The sequence below is a fragment of the Papio anubis genome, chromosome X (assembly GCF_008728515.1).
Source record: "Papio anubis isolate 15944 chromosome X, Panubis1.0, whole genome shotgun sequence".
In the NCBI taxonomy this organism is placed as follows: domain Eukaryota; kingdom Metazoa; phylum Chordata; class Mammalia; order Primates; family Cercopithecidae; genus Papio; species Papio anubis.
Window position 1 is genome coordinate 67,479,530 of NC_044996.1, and position 23,122 is coordinate 67,502,651.

General features: G+C 41.4%; 1 protein-coding gene across 1 annotated transcript; it reads right to left on the minus strand.

Annotated features, from left to right (window-relative positions):
* Window positions 1–9,285: 9,285 nt before the first annotated feature.
* On the minus strand, window positions 9,286–10,034 carry LOC101001650 (formin-like protein 14). Its single transcript, XM_003917943.3, has one exon. It carries the CDS (start codon window positions 9,989–9,991, stop codon window positions 9,353–9,355), a length of 639 nt encoding a protein of 212 aa, XP_003917992.1. The 5' UTR covers window positions 9,992–10,034; the 3' UTR covers window positions 9,286–9,352.
* Between the last annotated feature and the right edge of the window lie 13,088 nt (window positions 10,035–23,122).

Here is a 23,122-nt window from a genome sequence, read left to right on the forward strand (position 1 = left end):
CCCTAGGAAGACCACCATTAACCGCTGTTCCCCTATCCTCCCCCCCCACAAACTATATGCCAGATTCTAATTCATCAACAGTTGCAATACCCGATGTGGCCCTGTACCATGACCCATACCAAGAGAAATACCCCTACTGTTATTCAGCATTTAGTAGCAGCCTCTGCAACCAGACGGCTACATACCCTAATAGCCCCATACGTGCTCCCCCTGGTGTGTTCTTCTGGTGTAATATGACCCTGCTAAAAACTCTGTCCAAAAGCATCTCTGACGGACAGTTGTGTATCCCCGTTACACTAGTTCCCCGACTGACCCTGCTGACCCCGGCAGAGTTTATAGGCTGGGCAGGGACTGCCCCAACTGAAACTGCGCGACATAGACGAGCAGTTTTTCTACCACTAATTGCCGGAATATCCTTAACCACCTCTGTCGACGCGGCGGGGCTAGCAGGAGGGGTGTTACAACACTCCATGATAGAAAACGACAAGCTGTTACAACAACTCTCTGTTGCTATGGAAGACTCTGCCTATTCCCTAGCCTCCCTTCAGTGGCAGCTCACCTCCCTAGCACAGGTCACCCTTCAAAACCGCAGAGCCTTAGACTTACTCACGGCTGAGAAAGGAGGTACCTGTATGTTCCTCAAAGAAGAATGCTGTTTCTATATAAATGAATCAGGGTTAGTTGAAGAGAGAGTCCAACGCCTACACAAACTAAGCTTAGAAATGAAAAAGCAACAATTCACTACAGCCGCTAACAATTGGTGGAGTTCTTCAATGTTTTCCCTTCTGGCACCCCTTTTAGGCCCCCTAATGTCTTTACTACTTCTATTCACTATAAGCCCCTGTGTGGTAAATAAAATTTTACAATTTGCCAGAGACAGGTTTGATACCATCCAACTAATGGTCCTCCGTAGCCATCACCAGCCTCTCCTGCACCCAGAAAGTGAGGCTATATTATAAGACTCTGGAAATCCAAGATTGGACATCCAGTTACTTATGAGAAGGGGGAAATGAAAGGACACAAAGATAGATGTGTACCCGCTCCCCCCGCTACACCCTTTTGTTCTGCTCTCTAATCTTTGCACATACCAGAGATTTCGTAAGTTCTGTGAGTACCTGTTTTTCTGCACGTACCAGAGATTTTGTTTTGCACATACCAGAGATTTTGTAAGTTCTGAGGCAAGGTCACAAGACGTGTTTAAGTAAGATAAACTCTTGCTGCCATAAACCTGCTCTCCCGCCTCAAAGGTTGAACCGAAATATCAGAAATGGCGGGAACCATAGTTAGCCAAATCGCCTTGTTCAAACACTAGCCAATCATATATCTGATTTGTATAATAACTCTATGCCCACTTTTCTTAGACTATATAACACTGCTCGGAGCTCAGTGGGGGAGCTCTCCTGCCCGTCTCGTTTCGCGAGCGAGGGAGAGTTCCAGGTTCGAACCTGTAATAAAGATCCTTGCTGCTTAGCTTTGACTCTGGACTCTGGTGGTCTTCTTCAGGGGATAAATGGTCTGGGCATAACAGACGCAGGAGAATCTCTTGAACCCAGGAGGCAGAGGTTGCAGTGAGCCGAGATGGCACCACTGCACTCCAGCCTGGGTGGCAGAGCGAGACTCTGTCTAAAAAAACAATTGGAGACACTGGTTATTTTACCAAGACTTAAACTAAAATAGCCTATTTTTAGGCAAAGTTCCAGCAAAAGCCAACTTAAGATGAGTCTATATGGCCAATCAATTCTCAATGTACTTTATGCAAATAATCAGGCAAGCATAATAAGCCCAAAACTTACCTTGCACACGAATTGGCCTTGCTATAATTTTCTCTTTAATAAATAATGGCAGCTAAAAAAATACTTTCAAGGGGAAAATGTAACACTTAATACTAGATTTCAGCCCTAACTTTTTCGAGTACAGATTAGATCGTTATTTCTTGGCTATAATAATCCTCTAGAATGTATTAGATTATAATTTTTCTTCATATTTTTAATTGGTGCCCTAATGGAATAAGTTTCCTTTTCTGTTCTGACATACCATTTACTCTTTTTTTTTTTGAGATGAAGCCTCGCTCTTGTCCCCCAGGCTGGAGTGCGATGGTGGTATCTCGGCTCACAGCAACCTCTACCTCCCATGTTCAAGCGATTCTCCTGCCTCGGCCCCCCTTAGAACCTGGGATTACAGATGCCTGCCACCACTTCCAGCTAATTTTTGTATTTTTAGTACAGACAGGGCTTCACCATGTTGGCCAGGCTCATCTAGAACTCCTGACCTCAGGTGATCCACCCGCCTCAGCCTCCCAAAGTGCTGGGATTACAGGTGTGAGCCACCACGCTCGGCCTCAATTACTCTTATAATTGTCAAACTATAATTGTTATTTATCTCTGCTTGTTTTACTTCCAAGGAAACCAAAGCCACGGTATTCTGAAGACCAGAGATATGAATCTCCCTCATTTGGCAACCCACTGGGCCCAGATCTGTTTCACTGCTAATGCTCTGCTGCTAAAACTTTACAAGCTGCCTCCCTGTAGGCCCAGGGACTATCGTGGAAGAGATGGGTGCATAGGATTGTAAGGGTCAGTTTTGAGGGATAAAACTAGGTCAAGGTCAAACCCTCCAAATCTAAAAGGGAGTACAAAAATGCCTAAATATCTGATAAAACAAGTTTAATTGCCTTCTAAACTATCATGTGTCACTTTTGCATCCACCACAACCATAAAAATTTTCTGCTTACTATAGAATTAAAAGGAAATATTTACTAACTAGTAAAATAACAGAATAAAAATACCTTGTAAAAAAGCCTTCTCGGTATAACACTCCCAATTATGAGTTGTGAAGATAAATATATCTATATCTATAGATATACACATGTTTAATTATTTTTCAGAGCAACGCTTATGTTTTATATAGCTAATTGGTAAAAGTCTGTAACAAAAACCAAGCTTATAGTAGCTCAACACATAGAAGTTAAAAATAAGTCAGTCTTGTAACTTTGCCTTTTGGTTTTGTTGTTGGCTTTTTTACTTAAAATAATTTTAAGAAGTAACAAATGCCTGTCCACATCCATTCCTAGCTGGCCTGGAACAATTAATTGGCTATAAGTCTTTCGACTCTTAAGGCTCTCAGCCATAGGGAGTCCTGCCAAGGGACAAAAAGAAATGCTACTGTAGAACTACATGACTTCTTCTGTGACAAAGCCTTCTTTTCTCTCCCAAATACCAGTATATAGTATATGGTGCAATACAAAAGTGGTGTGAAAAATAGATTTTTCTACTGTTAGCAAGTCTATAACAATTTAGACACTGAGGACCAGGTGTTTCTTGCAATTCATTAATACCCTCCTCAGGTTATTACACCTATGGAGACAAATTGCCTAGAAGAGACACTAAATTTATTGGATTCTGATTTAATGTCAGTCCTAGAATCCTCAAATAAGATTTATCATAAGGTTCAAATAACCCTTAATAAGGGGGTTGAACACATTGTGAGTTTGATCAAAGCACATAATAAGGCATACAGGGGCTTTTCTGGCAGATTGGCTTGTTTACTGCCCTCTGATTCTACCTATAACCTTGGACACTCAATCTTCACTATCTTTATTATATTTCTTACTATATTAGCATTATACAACTCTTGTAAATGTAATGCCAGATACAGCAAAAGGAAAAGGCACAATTAAGGACCTGGATCATGATAGATCGCAAAATACATCTGGCCCAGGAGTTTTGTTTGTTTGTTTTTACTAAACCCTAGGCCTGACTCCATCTCACCCCTTAAACAAATGGCTATTATACTGGGTCAGACCACGTCCTCCCCCATGGTCCAAATAGCTAATATTGATTGATTGATTGATTGATTGATACAGAGTCTCGCTCTGTTGCCCAGGCTGGAGTGCAGTGGTGCCATCTTGGCTCACTGCAACCTCCGCCTTCCGGGTTCAAGTGATTCTCTTGCCTCAGCCTCCAGAGTAGCTGGGATTACAGGCACAAGCCTCCACACCCCGCTAATTTTTTTGTCTTTTTTTTTTTTTTTAATTTTTTTTTTTTTTTTAGTAGAGACAGGGTTTCACCATCTTGGCCAGGCTGGTCTTGAACTCCTGACCTTGTGATCCATCCACCTTGGCCTCCCAAAGTGCTGGGATTACAGGCGTAACCCACCGCACCCAGCTTAATATTTAAAAGTATTACCATCAAATCAGAGAGCTCTAGGAATGAGCCTTCCTAGTGCCAGGACACCTTGTCAGATGGCCAAACCAGACAACTCTAGGAATGAGCCTTCCTAGCACCGTGGGACCTGCTGCTGTTTGTTGGCCTGAACATTTGTCCAAGAGAGGGGACTGAGGACTAAGCTCTGATTTTTTTTTTTCTTAATCCTCCCCAAATTCCTATCTGAGGGGTCTGGAGAGTCATGCCCTGCAAACCACAAATTCTCATCAGATGGGTTTTATTTATTTTACTGCGACTTACTTTCCAATCTGATTCTGGCATAACATGTGACAAATAAGAAAGTCAAAATATCTTACCTCGAAACATGTTTCTTTGCCATATCTTGAAACGGCCCTGAAAAGCTGTCCTTTGTGGGGGAAAATCTGCATTTGTAAAGAATCTCTATTAACATAGCTAGATCTTTTTCTTCCAGGCCCTTCTAATCCTAAAGAGATTAACCAAGAGACTACCATCTTTAAAAATCAGAATAGGAAACATTTGTCATCTATTGTCTCTAAGGGCAGCCACTGTAAGATTTTAAAAGAACCTTGGTCTCCACAATGTTTTATCTTAACATGAACATTTCCTTTCTATTGATCCCAGGTCTTTAGACAAACTCGACAAATTGTCACCCAGGAAATGTTTAAATTTACCTATTGTCTGGAAGCCCCCACTTTGAACTGTCCCACCTTTCTGAACCAAACCAACGTATTTCTTAAATGCATTTGATTGGTATCTCGTGCGTCTATAAAAATATATGAAACCGAGCTGCAACTTGACCACCTGGGACACATGTTCTCAGGACCGACCTCCTGAGGGCTGTGTCACAGGCCATGGTCACTCATATCTGGCTCAGAATAAACCTCTTCAAATATTTTACAGAGCTTGACTCTTTTTGTTCACAGTATAAACGCAAAACAAGTGAAGATCATGATTTGAGGCCAGTGTAAATTATATAAGAAACTCTTTTCTAATCATGAGATGAAAGAAAGCTATACCATGGATGGTTGGATATTTGCTATGCTTTTCATATACCTAACATGAGAAAGCTAAATATTTTTAGCTAAATATTTTTATATATGCTAATAATATAAGCTGGATTATCCTTGTTCAGGGTCTAACTTTCAAACTGAATTCACTTGCCCTGATGGTATCTATAGAGGCAAGACACAGTCATAATTTCTTACCCCAATACACATAAAACGTGATATTAAAAAGCATGCCAAACATTTAATACGTTGAAAGTACTCAATTTTACATGTAGAGTATCTGTTAGCAGTTTCTACGCGGCAAAAGCTACGTTTTTTGATACGTAGGATAGAACCTTTTCCCCAAATTGGCTCAGTCATTCTGCTTCTGAAAATACTGACAATAGAATACAATCATCTTTCCCTCCCCTAATCCAAATACAAATTTTAACATTTCATAATTGATTTCACTGAAATCGAGGAACTGGTGGGTAGAGACTAACAGAGCAAGATGGGAGTAACCATTTTGAATAAAAAAGAACGTTAAATATTCTAATCAGAAATAGAATTGCCATCCTACTATGGCCGTTTTGACTGTCTCATAATGTCCTGCTTAGATTTTATTGTTTATCCCCAAATATTTACTATTATGTGGGTTTGATTTTGATGGTGAAAATATGGTATTTGAAGCAAAATAATAAAGGCAATATAATTAGTAACTGTGAATTGGACCATAATAGGAAAAGATCATAATAGCGTGAGATCACTGTATTAATATTCTGAAAATTCTGGCTATCATTATTGATGACCTACATACATAATCTCTACAATAAAAATTTCTATTAACTTCTTAGGAACAGACTCACATTTTGAATTTCTTGGTTAGAAATTTCTTAAGTGGTAATGTTTCAACAGTCTACAAATATCAAACATATTCATAGCATAGCTCTCTACTAAATCAATGATCTCTAGTGACATGGAGATAAATTTTATTCTTTTTTTATAGTTACATATCATAATGTAAACATTTTGTAAAGATCTCTTGGTGGCATGTAAAATCTAAAATACAAAGGGTAAAAAGTGGTTTGCAGGCCGGGTGCGGTGGCTCATGCCTGTCCTCCTAGTACTTTGGGAGGCCGAGGCGGGCAGATCAGGAGGTCAGGAGATTGAGACCATCCTGCCTAACAAGGTGAAACCCCGTCTCTACTAAAAACATAAAAATTAGCCGGGCGTGGTGGCGGGCGCCTGTAGTCCCAGCTACTGGGGAGGCTGAGGCAGGAGAATCAGGAGAATGGTGTGAACCCAGGAGGCAGAGTTTGCAGTGAGCTGAGATCGTGCCACTGCACTCCAGCCTGGGCGATAGAAGGAGACTCCGTCTCAAAAAAAAAAAAAAAAAAAAAAAAAAGTAGTTTGCATACCTTGCAATAAAGCTTTTACTAAAAACTAGGTAAAAACAAAATTCTCTCTCTCTCTCTCTCTGTTTCAGATGTTCAATAGCCATGCATGGCTAGAGGCTACTGTATTTGGATTGTGTAGATATAGGATGTTTCCGTCATTGCAGAAAGTTTTATTAGACAGTATTGCCTTCATCCCTCCATCTGCCCTTTAAAAAGAGTAGATCACAGGTAATAAACTAAAGTTAACTTTTACACTTCAAAAAAGAGTTTATAAAGTCTCATTTAGAAACAAAATTTTCTCAAGTGAGATTTAGTGTAATTTACAAATTAACACATTTAAATGCAAAGACTTTTTTTTTTTTTTTTTTGAAACAGGATCTTACTCTGACACCCAGGCTGAATTGCAGTAACTCAATCACAGCTCACTGCAGCCTCAACCCCCCACCCTCCCCCGCCCCCCCGGCTCGAGGGATCGTCCCACCTCTGTCTCCCAAGTAGCTGAGACCACAGGTGCACGCCATTATGTCTGGCTTTTTTTTTTTTTAATTGGTTTTTTGTAGAGATGGGGTTTTGCCATGTTGCCAAAACTGGTCTTGAACTCCTGAGCTCAAGCAATCTGCCCTCCTTGACTTCCCAATGTCCTGGGATTAGAGGCATGAGCAACTGCGCCAGGCCCAAAGAAGTTTCTCTACATCTCTTTTTCTTCTGTGCTTCAGGTAAGAGAAAATTTGGCATGTATTGAAAATGTAATGTCAATAACATTGTCAGCATCCAAATAAATTATTTTAAACATGCATGAAAGCAGTAAGACATTAAGCACATATTTTTCCTGCTGAGTAGTTCTTGTTCTCTTTTATTTGAAGTGTTAAGGAATAAACTTACTTTCAGAAAATTAAAACTTTTTTAGCCTACTAAGATTAGATGAAGTAATTGATTAAATTACAAAATGTATTAAATGTGATGATGGTAGTAATCTGCTTATTACACTTATTGGCCATCCCTGAATATACAAGTTCTAATGGAGGAATTGGGCTTTTCCTTACACACAAGTATTTTCGTAAAATTAATTTTTACCTGTACAACCAGATAGTCCAGTTAAAACTGTAAAATTCTTCATGATAATTCTAGTCACCTTGTGACAACATTTGTCCTGGACTATCATTTCAAATTTTTTTTTTATATTTAGAAAAATATAAATTTTCTTACAGATATACTAATCTTTATTTAATAGTTGATTTTCCTTGTAAGAATGTAAACAAAAACTAAAAAGAAACGCAAAAATTGTGTTTAAGTGAATAAAAGGGGATTATTGAAAACTCAGTTTCATATTGAAAGTATTTTTTTTCTTTTTCAAATATTTTTATTGACATATACTTGTATATAACAGTCTTGGAAGTTAGAAACCCCTCCAGGGGAGAGGGTAGAATTGCCTGTTTCCTGATCAGCTTAATAAGAACATCTCTCTCTAGGCAAAGGGTGGGCAGGCTTGCTAGTAGTCCCCTTTCAAAGACTGGGGGTTCCTAAATTTAAGTTCTCTTAGCTGTGACCCAAACCCACTATGTGTGCAGCACTCACCTGGTCTGATCCACCTCTCCTCCTTGGGACTTGAGGGAGCAAGGGAAACTGATGTCAGTGAAGCTCACACTGCCTGCTGTGCTGTGTATGACTCCTGCCTCTAACCCAGGACTCTGTCATTTCGCCAGCCTCCACCAAACTGTGACAAGCTAACTTGTAGCTGCAGGCTGGGTAGAATCTCAGACCTTACATGGTTCTCGAGAAAACATGAGAAGTAAGAGCTAGTAGGTATGGCCTGAGAAGTCACAGACAACCCAACCCTGGGCGTGGGAGAGAGGCAGAGTGGGCAAAAAGGCGGGAGATGAAGGTGTGGGAGCTGTCGGAAACTGGGAACAAAACACATTTTTTATTGTAACAACTAATTGATTTCATTTTGGGCCAGTTAAATCTGAATCTCAAAGTAGAGGATGGATGAATAGTTCTTCAGAATAAAATGAATACGAGCTTTATTAATCTTCATCTTGCTTTTCCCAACTGATGTCAGTTCAAAACACACTGCGCACTAAAAATTTTCCCGGCGGGAGGCGGTGGCTCACGCCTGTAATCCTAGCACTTTGGAAGACTGAGGTGGGCAGATCACGAGGTCAGGAGTTCCAAGAGCAGCCTGGCCAACATGGTGAAACCCCGTCTCTACTAAAAACACAAAAATTAGCTGGGCATGGTGACTCACACATGTAATTCCAGCTACTCCGGAGGCTGAAGCAGGAGAATCATTTGATCTCGGGAGGTGGAGGTTGCAGTGAGCCGAGATCATGCCCTTGCACTCCAGTCTGGGCGACAGGGCGAGACTCCTGTCTTAAATAAATAAATAAATAAATAAGTAAATAAAATTCCCACTAGTCAGTGGAACTGTTCTTAATCTTAAAGCCACCCCCCACCCCGTTGTTCTTGCATTGTTTTACAATCCTAAATCAACAAATAAATCTTTTTGTCAAAACTAAATGAAAACCGACCTGTTTGTCTTACACTCTCCACACACCCTGACTTCCCACTCGGCCACACCCTCCACCAACCGTGCACGCCCCTGTCCCCAACCCCCAGAACCCCACCACTTCTATGCCCTCCACTCATTGCGTGCTAAGAAAAGCGTAGAAGAATGAGGAGACTCCCCTTCATAGAAAGTAATCGAAACAGCCAATTAAGTGAACTGTCACTTTCTGCATCTTTATTATTAAGGCGATGGAATTATATTTTGAAATTACATGGTACACTACTGAGTCCAGTCTCTAGTTATTCTGCCATACTTCCTCCTATCCTGTATTTCCGTTGATGTTGATGGTAAATTCCGTTGGTAAATTTGATCTTGGGTGGTTTGAATAGGCAGTCGGAGGGAAACTGGATTCTCAGGAAGAAGACCCCTTCCAGGTAGGAGGGGTCTTTGGGCCTCGTTTCGGTGGCCTGCCAGTGGAGCATATCGTCCCACACTGGCCCTGCTGAACAGTGGGGCTAGGAGTCGCCGGCCAGGTGGAGGAACTCCTTGTGGATGAGCTTTAGGGCCATAGTCCGCAAAACTTGGCGGGCAGTCCTCGGTACCCGGCCCGACGCTTGGTAGAGGGCAGCGGTGGTGATCCCTGGCTGGGATGGGCAGCAAGGGTATGCCTCGGCTGACGAAGGGGCTGAGGGCCGGCTCCGGGCTCGGCGGGGGCGCCGGGGGAATCGGACGGTGGCGTAGAGGGGGACTGACCACGATTGGCGCCGGGCGCTCCACCACAAGCGATGATCGGCAGGATACCTGTGGCTTAGGGTGACCGAGGCCACGCTTTCCAGTGTTGGAGATTCTGTGGTTTGGAGCCGCCGCTCCTCTTGCTGGGGGCAGCCTGCCCCAGCGGCTAGCCCCTACTGCCCACATCGGGGCGCTGGACACCCGCGCGGATCCGCTCTGTGAGATCAGAGGCCACGGGGGCCTCTAGCCACCCCACGCCCTCTGACGCTGACTGACGCGCTGCGCAACGTTGCCAAGGGCTGGGGCCACGGGAGCGGGGTGGGGCTGGAAAGGAAGGTGAAAGGTTGGGGGGAGGGGCGGGGCAGGACGGTCTCACTCCGTGCCTGTGCCTGGGCGGGCAAGTAGGACCCCAGGCACTGCCCTTCGCCCAGAGTGACCTCAAGAAATAGGAGCAGTTCAGTGAATGCCTCTCTGCCCATTACCCACAGGCACCTTTCCTTCACGGTTTACCTCAGAGGCCTTCTCCTCCCCTCCCTTCTCTCACCACTTGTGTATTTCCAGAGACATTCTCTTTTATAAATAACTTTAGTAGATTTACTATCAATATAATACTTTTTAAAGTAACTTTTGATAATCTTTTGGTAAATTTATTTTTTTATGAAGATTTAAGGCCTTCAAAAAACTCAATTTGGAGCTAAAACCACTTCAGTTGTTGAGGAACTCCTGACAATAAGAAGAAAGGGAGGGAGGGAAGAAAGGAAACCAGTAGTCCATGTGGCATATATAAACACTTCAGTTGTTGTTTATAAAAATGATCTTTTTTTTTTTTTTTAAATAATGGTTCCAATAACAAGCATAACTGCAGAACAGAATGTCTCATTCTTGAGGCTTTCCAGTACTAATACTGATTCACATGAAACCTTCACTTACTTATATGTGGGAATGTAAAGCCAAATAAGTACCTTCAAAATAGGTTGGCCTGTCAGCCGTATCAGTTCCTTTCCATGAATTAAGTAATAATTCAATGAGGAGTTCTTAAATTTTGGTAAGAAATTATATTATATAAACTAGGTCATAGTTTCATTTATAAGATACTGGATATCCTTCAGTTATGAAAATTTCTTGCTGCAAAATTAGTTAACTAACATACCTATTCAACTAACTTGTGAAGGCAAGATAATTATTTGACAGTACTTTACAAAGATGAGAATGTAGATATAGAAGAGTGGATCTTCTAATAGTAGGTTAAAGTGTCAAACTAATTGAAAGGAACTTTCCCCAGTCTGTTGTGTTATATATTACTGCAGAAGAACAGGGTTTGTGTGCTTCTGAACAAATGAGTTATTGCTGTTACTGTAGTGAAATATCAAATTTTATTTTTGTTTATTTATTTTTCTTGTGCAACAGTTTATTCTTCCTGGGAGACCAATGAGAATAACAAGGGGTAGAGATCAATTAAAAACAGTCTCTGCAACTTCATGTGTGCTAGTATTTCATATTATATTTTTAGTGGCTTTAGTTTATATTTTTTATTTCAATAGCTTTGGTGTACAAGTGGTATTTTGTTGCGTGGAAGAATTATATAGTAGTGAATTCTGAGATTTTAGTGCATCCATCACCTGAGTAATACACGTTGTACCTGATGTGTAGTTTTTTTTTTTTATCACTGGGCCCTCTCTCATATTCCCACTTTTGAACCTTGAAAGTTTATTATATCACTCTGTATATCTTTGCATATTCATATCTTAGCTCCCACTTATGAGTGAGAACATATCGTTTTTGCTTTTCCAATCCTGTGTTACGGCACTTAGAATAGTGGTCTACAGCTCTATCCAAGTTGCTGCAAGTTGCATTATTTCATTCCTTTTAATGGCTGATAGTATTCCATGCTGTATATAGGCCACATTTTCCTTATCCACTGATTAATTGATGGGCACTTAGGATTATTCCACATCTTTGTAATTGCAAATTATGGTGGAATAAATATGCAAGTGCAGGTATCTTTTTGATGTGACTTATTTTCCTTTGAGTAGATACCCAGTAGTGTGATTGTTGGATTGAATAGATCTACTTTCAGTTCTTTAAGGAATCTCCATAATGGTTTCCATAGAGGTTGTACTAATTTACATTTCTACTAGCAGTGCTTAAGGGTTCCCTTCTCTCCACATCCATGCCAAAAACTATTGTTTTTGACTTGTTAAATAATGGCCATTCTGGCTGGGGTAGGGTGATATCTCACTGTGGTTTTAATTTGCATATCCCTGATGATTAGTGATGTTGAACCTCTTTTTATATGTTTATTGGCCATTTGTATATCTTTTTTTTTGTTTGTTTTTTGGTTTTGTTTTGAGACAGAGTCTCACACTGTCCCCAGGCTGGAGTGCAGTGGAGCGATCTCCGCTCACTGCAACCTCCACCTCCCGGGTTCCACCAGTTCTCCTGCCTCAGCCTCTTGGGATTACAGGCATGACCCACCGTGCCCGGCCTTGTATATCTTCTTTTGAGAAATGTCTATTCATGTCCTTTGCCCACTTTGCAATGTGATTATTATGGTTTTCTTGGTGATTTGAGTAACTTGTAGATTCTGGATACTAGTCCTTTGTTGGATACTTAGTGTGCAGATATTTTCTTCCATTCTGTCGGTTATCTCTTTACTCTACTGATTATGAAATATCAAACTTTAAAGTCTTCAATTAAAATAGCATTTTGTAAGAAAATTCGAAAAGAAAACCAGGGCTAGTTATTTATTTAGGAAGCATATTATTACAAAATTTTATATAGTAAGCTTCCAGAGTTTTCTTTTTCCATTGTGATGAGACTTGAAAATTATTTTGCAAGACCAGATGCCATTAACATCAACCTTTTTGATTGAGTTGGGAATAAGGATCATGTAATCTTGTGTAAGTTCTCTGTTGGGAAAAAGTGTAGTCATGATCCCCACATCTGTTCTGTGGTAAAATCCTGTGGAATATACCTTTTACATTCACCTGCACTTCATCTTCAGTGTGGCTGTCTTAATTTAGGATGTAATCATTTATCACCAGACTACAATAATATATTTTTAATAAGTATCTGTGCTGCTAATCTTGCCACTCTCAAATCCACCTTCAACACTGCCATGTAGAATTATCTCCCTAAAGCATAAATTAATTCCTATCATAATCCATACTTAAAGCTTTCAATAGCCATCCATCACCTAAAGGGTAAATTCTAAATTTCAGGGCTGCCCAATTAAGTCATCCCCAGGGAGAATTAAACTTCTCTCTGTTAGGCTACGCAGAATCTTTTGTGTGTCTTTAATACAGCATGTATTATACTGCATTGTCACTATCTTTTTAAATGTTCATCCTCTTAACCAGTCTGATAGCTCTTTGATGTGAAGATTGGCCTTGATCATTTTTGTCTCTTACTGCCCAGTATATATTAGGTACTCAGTACTTTCTGGATAAGTGCATGCATTCATTAAAGATGAATGATGGCTGGGTGCAGTGGCTCACGCCTGTAATCCCAGTACTTTGGGAGGCCGACGTGGCCAGGTCTCCTGAGGTCAGGAGTTTGAGACCAGCCTGGCCAACATGGTGAAACCCCATCTCTACTAAAAATACAAACATTAGCCAGGTGTTGTGGCATGTGCCTATAGTCCCAGCTACTTGGGAGGCTGAGGCAGGAGAATCACTTGAACCTGGGAGGGAGAGGTTGCCGTGAGCCAAGATTATGCCATTGCACTCCAGCCTCAGCGACAGAGCAAGACTCTGTAAAAAAAAAAAAAAAAAGGAATGATATAACTTGTACACAGTCATTGATATAAAATTTCTCCACCTAACCTAAGATTTAAGTCAGAAACATTACAGGCCACAACATGTTATAACACAATAAAAATAAAAAGCAATATAGTGAGAATACATTGCATTTTTCTTCATTTGACAAGCCCTCAACGACAGTTCAAAGCCACTTTAACTTTTTTTTTTTTTCTTTGAGACAGGGTCTTGCTCTGTCACCCAGTCTAGAGTGCAGTGGCACAATCTCGGCTCACTGCAACCTCCGCCTCCCAGGTTTAAGCGATTCCCCTGCCTCAGCCTCACGAGTAGCTGGAATTATAAGCATGAGCCACCGTGCCTGGCCAAAACTTTAGCATTTCACTTAAAATGTGTGGGGTGGAATAAATTATTAACTATTGACTGTTTTTCACTTTTCATCACCCTGTGTAGCTAAAATGTCCCGTCTAGTTATCTAAGACAAATAGAAGCTCAGCAACTGATTCTTTAATCTCCCATGGCTGATTTTCCTCTCTTTGCCCTTAACAGGAGTTGACACAATTACAGAGTTGTCTTTGGTTTCTATCACAAAAATAATAAAAAATCAATATAAGGTTAATGAGGTTGTTGTGTCAAAAAGATTTTTGGGACTATTTTTTAATTATTCAATTTTGAGAGTTCTTTATCATGAATGCAAGTCCATTATCATATATATGACTTGCAAATATTTTTTCCTCTTCTGTTGCTTGTCTTTTCATTCTCTTAACATTATCATTCAAAGAACAGAACATTTTATTTTGAAGAAGTCCCAATTTGTTGATATTTTCTTTTGTGGATTGGGATTTTGGTATCTTACCTATTAAATCTTTGCTTAACCTAAGGTCACAAAGTTTCTCCTATATTTTGTTTTAGGAGTTTTATACTTTTAGGTTTTAAATTTTTGTCTGGGATCCATTTTGAGTTAACATTTGTATATGGAGAGAGTGACCAAGATGGCCGACTAGAAGCAGCTAGCGTGCATGGCTCTCAAGGAGAGGAATGAAAGGGGTGAGTAAATACAACACCTTCAACTGAAACCTTTAGGTACTCACATTGGAGCTAATCAGTGAAACAACTTGACCCACAAAGAATGAAGAAAAGCAAGACAGGACAGTGATGCACCCAGGAGCAACGCAGAGCCAGGAGAACTTCCCTGCCTGGGTAAGCAGTGAGTGAATGTGCCACAGTGAAACACTATGCTTATCCCATGGATCTTTGCAACCCTTGAGTCAGGAGATAGCCTTGTGAACTCACTCCACTAAGGCCTTCAGTCTGACACACAGAACCATGTGGAGTCTTGGCAGAGCAGCTGCTCAGGCATGCGTGGAAACCCTGGAACCTTAGATACTAGGGATTTCTGGCAAAAGTAGCTGCAGCTCCAGCAAAATAGGAGGGTAGACCCCCATATATACCCCTAGGAAAGAGGCTGAATCCAGAGGGCTGAGCAGTGACAGCTTGAAGGCTCTACTTCCACGGCACTTCATAAGGTAAGACCCACTGGCATGGAATTCCAGCCAGCCACTGGTAGTGGCATTGTACCTCCCTAAGAAGGAGCTTCCTAGGGGGGAAGGGTGGGCCACCATCTTTGCTGTTTGGGCACCTTAGCCATTCCACCCTTCAGGCTATGGAGAGTCCAAGCCAACCAGGGAGCATAAAGGATCCCTCAGCACAGCACAGTTGCTCTACCAAAGCATGTCCAGACTTCTTTAAGCAGGTGCCTGATTCCATTCTTCCTCACTGGGCAGGACCTCCCAACTGGTGCCTCTAGCCACCCCCACCATGTTCTGCAGCTGACAGAGATTTGAATCCCCACCTTGGTCAGTGCTCATAGAGGGAGGGGTGGGCCACCATCTTTGCTGTTTTGGCAACTTAGCTGATCCAGCCTTCAGGCTTTGGAGAGTCTGAGCTGACCAGGGGTGGAAGGGATCCCTCAGCACAGCACAGATGTTCTACCAAAACATAGCCAGACTACTTCTTTAAGCAAGCCAGTGGGTCTTATCTTATGAGGTGCTGTGAAAGTAGAGCCTTCAGACAGACTACTTCCTTAAGCAGGTTGCTTATCCCACTTCTCTTCACTGGGTGGGACCTCCCAACCAGGAGCTCCAGCCACCACCACTGGTGTTCTCCAGCCAACAGAGAGTTGAATTCTTCCTGGGACAGTGCTCCCAAAGAAGCGGTGGGCTACCATCTTTGCTGTTTGATCAACTTAGCTGTTTCAGCCTTTGGGCATTGGAGAGTCTGAGCCGACTGGGACGGAAAGGATCTCCCAGCACAGCACAACTGCCCTACCAAAACATGGCCAGACTACTTTAAGTGGGTCCCTGTTCCCGTTCCTACTCACTGGGTGAGACCTCCCAAACTGGGCTTCCAACCACGCCTGTTCATGTCCTTTGGCCAACAGAGATTTGTAAACTCCCTGGAACAGAGCTCTTAAAGGGAGGGGCAGGTCACCATCTTTGCTGTTTGGGCCACTTGGTCATTTCAACCTTCAGGCTTTGGAGTGTCTGAGGCAACAAGGGGCTAAAGTGGACCCCTACCACAGCACAACTGCTCTACCAAAACATGGCCAGGTTGATTTTTTAAGCATGTCCTTGATACAGTTCCTCTTCACTGAGTGGGACCGCCAAACCGGAGTCTCCAGACACCTTCTACAGATGCCTTTTGGCTGGAAATAGGCCCGTAACTCCTTGAGATGAAGCTTCCAGAGGGAGGGGCAGGTTGGCAACTTTGCTGTTTTATAGACATCATGGCTGATACCTCTAGGTGTTGGAAAATCCAAGGCAACTAGGGACTAGAGTGGGCCCCAAGCATACCACAGCAGCCCTATGGACAAGTGGTCACACTATTATGTGGGTATCCATTCCCATATCTCCTCACCAGGCAGGTGCTCCAGGCTTCGGATTCCAGCCATCCTCCACCAGAACTATCGAGACAGTAGCAACTTGGTAACTCCCTGTGCAGAGCCTCCAGGAGCAACTGAAGGCCTCTCTGCCACTGCCTCTGCAGTGGAGCTGTCCTTGCCATCGTCAGACTAACAAAGGAGCAAAGACCCTAAGTGCCTCCAAGAAGCTGCAGCTGACCCATAAAGAGGCCAGTCCATCTCCCATGGATCCCACACACATCAGACAGGGAACCCTTGGCTTGGGCCCACAGCATGGATTCTCCATCCTGGGATGATTGCACTGAGCAATTGCTGATCTGCCTCTCTCTGGGGTGGAGCCCTCAGGAGACAAATAAGTGACCCTTGGCCACAGTGACTACTAGATCCCTTCCTCCGCTGCCTCCAAGTTGGAGAAGAAACATAAACAATGAAATTTCCCCAGAGCTGCAGTGGGTAGCCCAGGAGTGCCAAGTCAAGATCTATAGCCAGCACTCAAGCAGGAGATGAACTCACACTTTCAGAGCATTGAAAGGGAACAGAGCTGCAACTGTGTGGGCACATAAGGGAGCAACACAGCCATTCAAGAGTCTACCAACTGACCAATAAGCCTAAGTGCCACCTGCTGGATCACACAGCATAGAGCGAACACCAAAAATATTTCACTAATACACACCCATCTAAAACCAGAGATGAGAAGTAAGCTTCAAGTAAAGACCCTACACAATGCCTTGGCCTGGTGAAAACATCCAGGAAAGAAGTCTATTGAGTGTACTCAATCTACAGTGCAATTAATGGAGTACCCACATATAGATGAGAAAAAACCAACACAAAAAATCTGGTAACTCAAATGGCCAGAGTGTCTTATGTCATCCAAACAACTGCACCAGTTCTCAAACAAGAGTTCTTAACCAGGCTGAACTGGCTGGAATTACATAACAGAATTCAGAATATGGATAGAAAGAAAGATCATCAAGATCTTTGACTGGCAAAACCCAATCCAAGGAAAATAAGAATCACAATAAAGTAATACTGGAACTGAAGGTCAAAATAGCCAGTTAAAAAAACAAAACAAATAATAAACCTAACAGATCTGACAGAGCTGAATTACACAATACAAGAATTTCACAATGCAGTCACAGGTATTAACTGCAGAATAAACCAAGATAAGGAAATAATTTCAGAACTGGTTCTCTGAAATAACACAGACAAAAATAAAGAACAAAGTATAAAAAGGAATGGACAAAACCTCTGAAAAGTATGAGATTATGTGAAGAGACCAAATCTACAAATCATTGGCATCCCTGAAATGGAGGCGGAGAAAGCACACAACTTGGGAAATGTATTTCAGGATATCATCCGTGAAAAGTTCCCCAACTTTGCTAGAGAAGCCAATAGTCAAATTTAGGAAATACAGAGCACTCCTGCAAGATTCTACACAAGAAGATCATCCTCAAGACACATAACTGTCCATTTCATAAGGTCAAAAAAGAAAGAATGTTAAAGGCAGCTGGAGAGAAAGGGTAGGTTAATTACAAAAGGAACACCATCAGGCTAACGGCACACCTCTTAGCTAAAACCCTACAAGCCAGATTGGGGGCCTATATTCAACATTCTTAGAGAAAAAAAAAATCTTCAACCAATAATTTTATATCCAGTCAAAATAAACTTCCTAAGTGAAGAAAAAATAAGATCCTTTAAGATAAGCAAATGTTGAGGAAATTTCTTACCGCCAGACCTGCCTTGAAAGAGATCTTGAAAGGAGCACTGAATATCAAAAGGAAAGACTGCTGCAAGCTAATACAAAAACATACTAACACACAGACCAGTGTCACTGTAAAGCAACTACACAAACAAGCCAACATTATAATCAGCTAGCATCACAATGACAGGATCAAATCCACACATATCAAAGTAACCTTGAATGTAAATGGGCTAAATGCCTCACTTAAAAGGCATACAGTGGCAAGCTGGATAACAAAAGCAAGACTCAATGGTATATTGTCTTTGAGAGACCCATCTCACACATAATGACAATCATGGGCTCAAAATAAAAGCATGGAGGAAAATCTACCAATTAATGGAAAGCAAAAAGGCATGGGTTGCAATTCTAATTTCAGACAGAAGAGATTTCAAGCCAACAGAGATCAAAAGAGACAAAGAAGGACATTACCTAATGAAAAAGGGTTCAATTAAACAATAACACCTACCTATCCTAGATATATATGCACCCAATACAGGAGCACCCAGATTCACTAATCAAGTTCTTAGAGATCTACAAAGAGACATAGACTCCAATACAATAATAGTGAGAGACTTCAACACTCCACTGACAGTACTGAAAAGATCACCAAGCAGAAGAAAATTATTAAAGATATTTTGAGCCTAATCTCAACATTGGACCAAATGGATTTTAGACCTTTATAGAATTCTGCACATCCAAACAACAGAATATACATTCTTCTCATTGCCATATGGCACATACTCCAACATTGACCACATAATAAAACAATGCTCAACAAATGCAAAATAACCAAAATCACACCAAACACACTTTTGGTCACAGCCCAATATAAATAGAAGTCAATTTTCATAAATTGACTAAGATCATGCGATTATATGTAAATTAAACAACATTCACCTGAATGACTTTTGAGTAAATTATGAAATTAAGACAGACATCAAGAAGTTCTGTAAAACTAATGAAAACTAAGGTACAACATTCCAGAATCTCTGAGATACAGCTGAGGCAGTGTTAAGAGGAAAAGTCAGGCTAGATATGATGGCTCATGCTTGTTATCCCAGCATTTTGGGAGGCAGAGGTGGGCAGATCACTTGAAGTCAGGAGGTAAAAATACAAACATTAGCCAGGCGTGGTGGTGTGTGCCTGTAGTTCCAGCTACTTGGGAGGCTGAAGCAGGAGAATCGCTTGAACCTGGGAGGCAGAGTTTGCAGTGAGCCAAGATTGCACCATTGCACTCCAGCCTGGGCAACAAGAGCAAAACTCCCTCTCAAAAAAAAAAAAAAAAAAAAAAAAAAAAAAAAAAAAAATTATAGCACTAAATGCCCACGTCAAAAACTTAGAAAGACCTCAAGTTAACAACCTAACTTTACAACTGACAGAATTAAAGCAGCAAGAACAAATCAATCATAAAGCTAGCAGAAGAAGAGAAATAAAAATCAGAGCTGAACTGAAGGAAATTCAGACATGAAAAATCATTCAAAAGATTGATGAATCCGGGAGGTTTTTTTCCAAAAAAATTAATAAAATAGGCTGCTACCTAGACTAATGAAGAAAAGAGAGAAGATACTAATAAACACAATTAGAAATGCTGAAAGGAATGTTACCACTGACCCCACAGGGAAAAAAAAAAAAAAAAAAAACCAACCATCAGAAACCACTAAAAACACTACTATGCACACAAGCTAGAAAACCTAGAGAAAAGGATAAATTCTTGGAAACATACATCTTCCCAAGAGTGAGCCAGAAAGAAATTGATTTCCTAAACAGACCCATAATGAGCTCTGAGATTGTATCGGTAATAAATAGTCTATGAACCAAAACAAACAAACTTGGGACATGATGCACTCATGCCGAATTCCTCCAGATATACAAAGAACAGCTGGTGCCATTCCTACATAAACTATTCCAAAAAATTGAAGCAGAGAGTCTCCTCCCTGAATAATCTCGATACAAAAACCTGGCAGAGGCACAACAAAAAAAGAAAACTTCAGGTCAGTATTCTTGATGAATCACAATACAAAAAACCTTAGCAAAATACTTGCCAATCAAATCCAGCAGCATATCAAAAAGTTAACCTGAAATGATTAAGTAGGCTTCATCATCAAGATGCAATGATGGTTCAATATAGGCAAATCTATAAATGTGATTCATCACATTAACAGAAGTAAAGACAAAACCCACATAATTATCTCAATAGATGCAGAAAAGACTTTTGATAAAGTTGAACAGTGCTGCATGTTAAAAACTCTCAAAAAAGTAAGTATTGAAGGAATATACCTCAAAATAATAAGAGCCATATGTAAAAAACTCACAACCAACATTATACTAAATGGGCAAAGGCTGGAAGCATTCCCCTTGATGTTGGGAGCAAGCCCCCCCAAATCCAGCCATAAACTGGCCTCAAAGTTGGCCATAAACAAAATCTCTGCAGCACTGTAACATGTTCAAAATGGCCCTAATGCCCATGCTGGAAGGTTGTGGGTTTACAGGAATAAGGGCAAGGAACACCTGACCTGCCCAGAGCAGAAAACCACTTAAAGGCATTCTTAAGTCACAAACAAAAGCATGAGTGATCTGTGTCTTGAAGGGCATGTTCCTGCTGCAGTTAACTAGCCCAACCTATTCCTTTAATGCAGCCCATCCATTCGTTTCCCATAAGGGATACTTTTAGTTAATTTAACATCTATAGAAGCAATGCTAATGACTGGTTTGCTGTTACTAAATATGTAGATAAATTTCTGTTCGGGACTTTCAGCTCCGAAGGCTGTAAGACCCCTGATTTCCCACTTCACACCTCTATATTTCTGTGTGTGTGTCTTTAATTCCTCTAGCACTGCTGGGTTAAGGTCTCCCCAACCGAGCTGGTCTCAGCAAGTGGCATCCATTCATGGGGTTTCAAATCCAGTCAAAGGGTCCCCAGCGTGACAGCTGGAACAGAAAACTAGCTGGGGGACACCCACGTACTCTTAAAGCAATCCCCATGGTGAGTAAGAAGGGGAGCTCAGAAGCATCAGGGTTACAGTGGGACAAGTGTGGGGTCTGGTTCATTTCACCTTGGAACTTTTTCACACTGATAATGAAGAGGAACAAGACTATAGCGAAGTAACAGAAGAGGTTACAGAGCATGTTTATTTGCCAGCTGAAGCTAAAGCAGCAAAGGAGAAAGAGGTTCACCACTACCCTTCTGCACCCTTTCCTTATTATTTTGAAGAAAATGACCCCCCCGATCTTTCTTTTTCAGAGGACACTAGGCAAAAAGTAGTTGCCCCAGTGACTGTTCGAGCAGCACTTTGAGTGACCGCTCTTAGTTCTATTCAGGCAGGAATTCAGCAAGCTAGATGAGAGGGTGATTTAGAGGCTTGGAAGTTCCCTGTTAGAATACACCCCCCAGATCAAGAGGGACATATTATAGCTACATTTGAGCCTTTTCCTTTTAAATTACTCAAAGAATTAAAACAAGCAATAAATCAGTATGGACCAGGTTCTCCTTTTGTAATGGGACTGTTAAAGAAAGTTACTATTTCCAGTCAGATGATTCCTACTGACTGGGATGCTCTTACTTGAGCTTATCTAAATCCTGCTCAGTTCTTACAATTTAAAACTTGATGGGCAGATGAAGCTTCCATTTAGGCTGCTTGCAATGCCCAGGCCCAAACTCAAATTAATGTAACTGCAGACCAACTTTTGGGGGTTGGCAGCTGGGCTGGTTTATATGCACACTGGTCATGCAGGATGATACCATATAACAGCTTAGAGGAGTGTGCATTAGAGCTTGGGAAAAAATGACTTCAGGTAGAGAACAATACTCTTCCTTTAGTGCTAAAAAACGGGGACACGGAGAACAATATGTTGATTTTATAGCTTGGTTACAGGAGTCTCTTAAAAAGATGATTGCAGATTCAGCTGCTCAGGATATAGTGTTGCAGTTATTAGCTTTCGACAATGCTAATCCTGATTGTCACGCTGCTCTGTGACCTATCAGAGGGAAAGCACATTTAGTTGATTATATCAAGGTCTGTGATGGTATCGGAGGTAATCTGCATAAAGCAACCTTGTTGGCACAGGCAATGGCAGGACTAAGACTGGATAAAGGAAATACTCCATTTCCTGGAGCTTGTTTTAACTGTGGGAAGCATGGTCATACTAAGAAAGAATGTAGAATAAATCATTGAGTCAGGTCACCAGATAGGGGAAAACAGAAAACTGTTGAGCCTGAAATATGTCCAAAATGTAAAAAAGGAAAACACTGGGCTAGTCAGTGTCACTCTAAGTTTGATAAAGATGGGAACCCAATTTTGGGAAATGCCATGAGGGGACTGTCCTGAGCCCCATTCTAAACCAGGGCATTTCAAGCTCAGGCCATTCCCTCATCCCTGTACAATGTCTGCCCCCCGCCACAGCTGCTAGTGCCACAGTAGATTTATGCTGCACAAAAGCTGTGAGTCTTCTGCCTGGGGAACCCCTGCAAAAGGTCCCAACAGGAGTCTGTGGACCCTTGCCAGCAGGGACAATAGGATTAATTTTAGGAAGGTCTAGTTTAGGTTTAAAAGGCATACAGATACATACAGGAGTCATTGATTCAGATTACAACGGGGAAATTCAAATTGTTATATCTACCTCTGTTCCCTGGAAAGCAGAACGAGGAGAGCGCATAGCACAGCTCCTGATTGTACCATATGTGAGAGTGGGAAAAAGTGAAATTAAACGAACAGGAGGATTTGGAAGCACAAATCAACAAGGCAAAGCAGCTTATTGGGTAAATCAAATTACTGATAAACGTCCTACCTGTGAAATAACTATTCAAGTAAAGAAATTTAAAGGTTTGGTAGATACAGTAGCGGACATTTCAATCATTTCTCTACAGCACTGGCCATCTACATGGCCAATTCAACCTCCTCAAT

Coding starts and splice junctions, on each gene's coding strand:
- LOC101001650 (XM_003917943.3), bottom strand. CDS start 9,991: ATGTGGGCAGTAGGGGCTAGCCGCTGGGGCAGGCTGCCCCCAGCAAGA.